Raw genomic sequence first — 5,297 nt, 5'->3', positions numbered from 1 at the left:
GTTTTGTTTATTTATGTTGTTCTTTGCTGACCGCACTCCCCGACAAACTTCTCCAATCATTAATCTACGGTCAACTATCTACACCTCATTATAAATAATTTTAGATATAAAAAAGAAACAAATTAAAAAACTAACTGACTAAATACATAAACAAAAAGGTAGTTACAAAATATCTGTACATATATTATTGGATTAGATTGGTGAAGCAAAAGGTAGTTAAATAGAAGGGTTTTAAACGAGGGAAGGGTTGGTACATGATGTAAGTTACCGAGACATGCAGCTTGGGTAAAAAATTATATTCCAAACGCAGCAGTAGAGGATAGATACCAGATAAACGGGGCCTGGTAGTACGGGATTGGACCGAGAATTTGAATTGTTTTCTCGGATATAGGAGGGACGCTGAGTAATAGGAAATACTAGCATTGGAAGGATAGATAGAGCCACTTCAGCTCGGGGTAATACTGGACAAATTCGAGATCTTCCGGTGTACGCTGCTAAGGGAGGCATAAAAAATCGAGTCCCGTACTCTAGAATTTATATAAAACTAAAAATATGGGAAAAAAATCGGATTGTGTATATCCGATAAATACTTTGACATTTGTAATGTATTCAAATTGCAAGGTTAATTAATATTGTTTTATAACTCACATATCCACAACAAGAAACATGTGCTTTTAATGTTTATTCAAATACAGATTTACTTAAACTTATTGTAAAATTAAAAGAACAATCTTAACTAACAAAGGTCCTATTCTAACTTATTCTAGTTATATCTATGTACTTATTACTAACTTATAATCTTACCTACAATTAAAATACATACAATTGTTATCTATGTCCAAAGGTTTAGTACTTGCACTCAGCTGGTCGTGGCAGAGAGAGAGAGAGAGAAAGATCACTTCTCAATACACAGTTTTTAAACTTAACTCAGCTCACAGAGAAACCAAAAAATACACTAGCTTTACATCAATGTCCATTCATTAAAAAAAACAGCCGACGACAGAACATATGATTTTTTTCTCCCTCTCTGCCCGATATCTCTCGCGCATACGCTGCCATCACCAATTCTTCTGTCTCGTCTATTACACATTCATTCGACTTTCTACTGGGTTGTTTTCTCCCCATTCTGTTTACCAATCCTCCTCCCTTATTTCCTTTAAACAATTCCTACACCTACTTCATAACTATATGTATCGTTAACATCAATCACTACAATGAATTTGTAGTTATAACTTATGTGAATATCAGTAAATGAATTGACTTATGTATTTTTTTTTTTAGTTATTTATTTATTGTAATTTACAACTGTACAAAATAATACAATAAGTAAATATGTAGTATGTTTCATATACACTTGAAAATCTTGGGAAGGAACCACTCATTGGTGGTATTTCAAACATTAATTTAAACTAGAAGGTCTCGTGGCCATCTTCTTTTCAGACGCCTCGGAGGATTATCAGGGATTGTTAAGGATGAAAGATTAAGAATTAATGGGTTAGGATGGTGACTTATGTGTAAAAAAGTTATCCACTAACTTGCTTGGCACTGTTGCAGTTCTTGTCGAATGATGCTGATGAAAGATGTCCACCGAATCCTCAACACCCGCTTCCCGATCATCGGCAGATTTAGGAAGTACAGCAAGAAGGACGTCCTGCCCGACATCGTGGCGGGGATCACTGTCGGCCTCATGCTTATCCCTCAGTCCATAGCCTACGCCTCCCTCGCCGGGCTGGACCCTCAGGTCAGTTTAATTAATTTGTATTTTTCACCATTATTATATTATTATATATTTTCACCATTATTATATTATTATATATTTTCACCATTATTATATTATTATATATTTTCACCATTATTATATTATTATATATTTATTTGTTTATGAGACAACACCTCTACAAACAGAGTCAACCTGTACAATACATAGTTACATATATCTATGTTGTTATTTTATAAGAATAGTAAATATAAAATCATAATGATGAGTTCTTAGTTGATCGTCGATAGTTGAATTCTTAGTTCTCTTTGTCAGTTTTTAATGGGGTGTATAAAAAAAAAAAATTACCGTTTTAACCAAATATTGTATTTGTATTATTACTCACGGCCTTCAAACTTATATGTAACAGCCCATCGAACCGCAGCTTTTGGTAGATCTGTCTTCATCCTATTCCCTCCTTCATTTGTAGTTCTGATACCCTTCCAACCTTCAAATCCCGTATCTTCGACCACCTTCTGTTCACCCAATTCCGGAAGAATAACAATTGAATGTTTCAAACAAGTTTATATATTTTCTGTACTTAATGTTTCAGATTTTCGTTTATTCTTGTAAATATCTATATTAGCAAAAATTGTACCTTTCCGTTTATTATTTTTTTCAGTTTAATTACATTTAATTTTTATCATTTTTATCATCTTATGTTTTATGATATGACGTATGGTTTAACTTTATTTGTTCTATCCTTATGTTATATATTCTGTTAATTATTGTTGTTCATTTTAATCTTTTCAAATTCATTATTTAATTATGTTTTTTAATTTCATTCTTATTTTGTTTTTCACTCTAAGGCTCTAAAGCCTTTATTCTAAAGGGATCAATCCCAAAATAAATAAAGAATATTATTATTATTTCTTTTATATAAAATAAAATTAATACTCAAAGTAAATTCTATTGTTATCTACCGCATTTTGGACCAACAATTTTATTTTCTGATTTTTTTAAAAATTCGTATTTCTAATGAGTTAAAATTGCATATAAACTTTGTTTCACTCCTAAAAAAATATTTTACCACACTTTGATAGGGCAATCAACATGATGGATAGATAAATTATCTCAATGGATAAAGAAAAAAAAACACGTAAATCAGAGGAGTTTGTTAACTGTTAAATGTTTTTGAGAAACCTGTATCTCAAAAAACTATTTGAATTACAGATGATTATTAGCGCTCAAATTAAAGATAATTTAATGTACTACGCATTAGTTTATGAGATTTATATTTGTAGAAGATGTAGTTTTATTGATATTTTCTAAAATATATTGATTTTTAGTTTTTGGACTGGTTGCTTTGTGTTTTAACTTATTTATTCATTCAAGTATTTCTTTTAACTAACTTTTTTTTTCTTTAATTATATTATTTCTATTTCTTGAGACAAGGTAATTATTTATTAAATAAATCAAAAATTTGTATTCTTTTTTGTCTCAACACTCTTTATTTTTCACCAGTCCAACGTTTCGGCCATTTTAGCCATCCTCAAGGACATCTTCAATTATAATTTCTTCCTCACATTAATTTAAAAGTTACTTTTCCAGGCTATTCTGCCCAGACCATTTCCTTTATTATAAGTTAAAAGTCTATTTTTCAAAATTTAAAATCATTAATATTTAATTATTCTTATATAAGATTATTCACAACAAATTCACTACCATATAACAAACCATTTATATGATGGTTGACCATTTATATATTTGTGAATAATCTTATATAAGAATAATTAAATATTAATGTTTTTAAATTTTTTAAAAGATTTAAAATTTAAATCTCATTTAGACAACAAGAACTATCTCTTCTACATCCAAAACAAAACATATAGTACAAGAGCCCAAGAGGAGAAAAAAGGCAGTTATCTCACCTCAATTTTTTATTACTTTAATAAAAACTATGTATAATTAATAGTCAAAACTGATGAGTCTGCCATGTATACGTAAGGAGAATAAAAAATGGCGGCTGTTTCAAATTGATAAAAAAAAAACAAATTTTTCATTCGGAGCTCTATTTCTTAAAAAGTAGGGACAACACGAGAAAACCTAAGAGAACGTCATTTAAGGGAGAGTAAATTTTCTAAAATATGAGCCCTAATAGAGTTATTTATGTTGAACGGTTTTCGAGATATAGCTTTTTAAAAAGCAATATTTCACAAAAATGTTGTATGGGACGTACTGAAAGATCAGTAGTTAGTGAATTTATTTTGAAAAAATTATATATCTGTCTTTATTTATATGTCTATTAGCACGCAAATTAAAGCTAGTTTAATGAGCTATAAAGTAGTTTATGATGTATATTTTCGTAGGGGTAACAGTTTTCATGAAATTTTCTAAAATAAATTGATTTATAGTTGTTCGGACAAATTTTTATTTGCTAAATTTATATTCATATGCCAATATCATAAAAACTACTACCCCTGCGAAGAAGAGTGTCATTAACTACTTTATAGTAAGTTAAATTTCCTTTGTGTTGAGTGTTGGCAGTCATATGTGCGTCTTATAGATCTAGAGATATATTTTTTCAAATATCCAACATTTTATACGAACAACAAGAAATTAGCATTTTGTGAGTTTCTTTTGTTAAATATCATAAATACTACTACTCCTACAAAGATAAACATTTTTAACTATTTTATAGTAAATTTAACTAGCTTTAATTTGAGCGCTGGCAGACATCTGTAAATCCAATGGTTTCTGAAATGAAGTTTTTCATTAATCAAACTTATTGTCCGAACAACTATAAATCAATTTAATTTAGCAAATATCATGAAAACTACTATTTCTACGAAGGTAAAGTTCATAAACTTCTTTATAGTCCATTCAACTAGCTTTAATTTGAGTGCTAATAGACTTCTGGACGTCACATTGTTCTTGAGATATAGATTTCTCAAAATAAATTAACTAACCACTAATCTTTAAGTAGATTTTTAAAAAAATTTTCTTTTTAAAAAGTTATATCTCGAGAACTATTGGATGTAAATAGCTCTTTTAGGGCTAATATTTCAGCAAATTTACTCTTCTTTGAATACTGTTCTCTTAGATTTTCTAGTGTTCCTAGTTTTTAAGATATAGATTCCCGAATAAAAAATAATGTTTTTTTTAAGGTTTTGAAACAGCCGCCATTTTTTATTCCCCCTACTTATACTTGGCAGACTCATCAATTTTGACTAGTAATTATACATAGTTTTCATTAATGTAATCAAAAATTGGGATGAGATAACTGCCTTTTTTCTTCCCGGCTCTTGTACTAATATCTTTATTATTTAAATAAAACATTAACCTAATCTCTTAATATCTAGTAACTGACTAAACACAACGATTATAAACAACTTTGACTAAATACTTTCCTAATCTAATTAAACCTAAGCTATTCTAGTAATGGTTATTAATAACTTATAGACTTAACTAAATTAAATTTAAAAGAAATAAAATAGTTTATATGGAACACTAAGGAGTAGCGACTAGTACATAGAATGACTCCGTTCGCCGTGATGCAGAGAGAGAGAGAGAGAGAGAGAGAGAGAGAGAGAGAGAGAGA

The 5,297-nt window shown here is 29.3% G+C and overlaps 1 protein-coding gene across 1 annotated transcript in view; it reads left to right on the top strand.

The window, feature by feature from the left end:
- Positions 1–5,297, top strand: part of LOC106677264 (sodium-independent sulfate anion transporter) — a 221,122-nt gene that overhangs the window by 20,744 nt on the left and 195,081 nt on the right. Inside the window, exon 2 of the mRNA XM_067052922.1 lies at positions 1,555–1,741. Coding sequence (XP_066909023.1) covers positions 1,565–1,741 — 177 coding nt within the window. The 5' untranslated portion in view covers positions 1,555–1,564. The remainder of the gene's footprint in view (positions 1–1,554; positions 1,742–5,297) is intronic.

This window comes from Halyomorpha halys, unplaced genomic scaffold (assembly GCF_000696795.3).
Source record: "Halyomorpha halys isolate HHAL.00 unplaced genomic scaffold, Hhal_1.1 Scaffold92.1, whole genome shotgun sequence".
Taxonomy (NCBI): Eukaryota; Metazoa; Arthropoda; class Insecta; order Hemiptera; family Pentatomidae; genus Halyomorpha; species Halyomorpha halys.
This window is presented reverse-complemented; position numbering and strand designations above follow the sequence as displayed.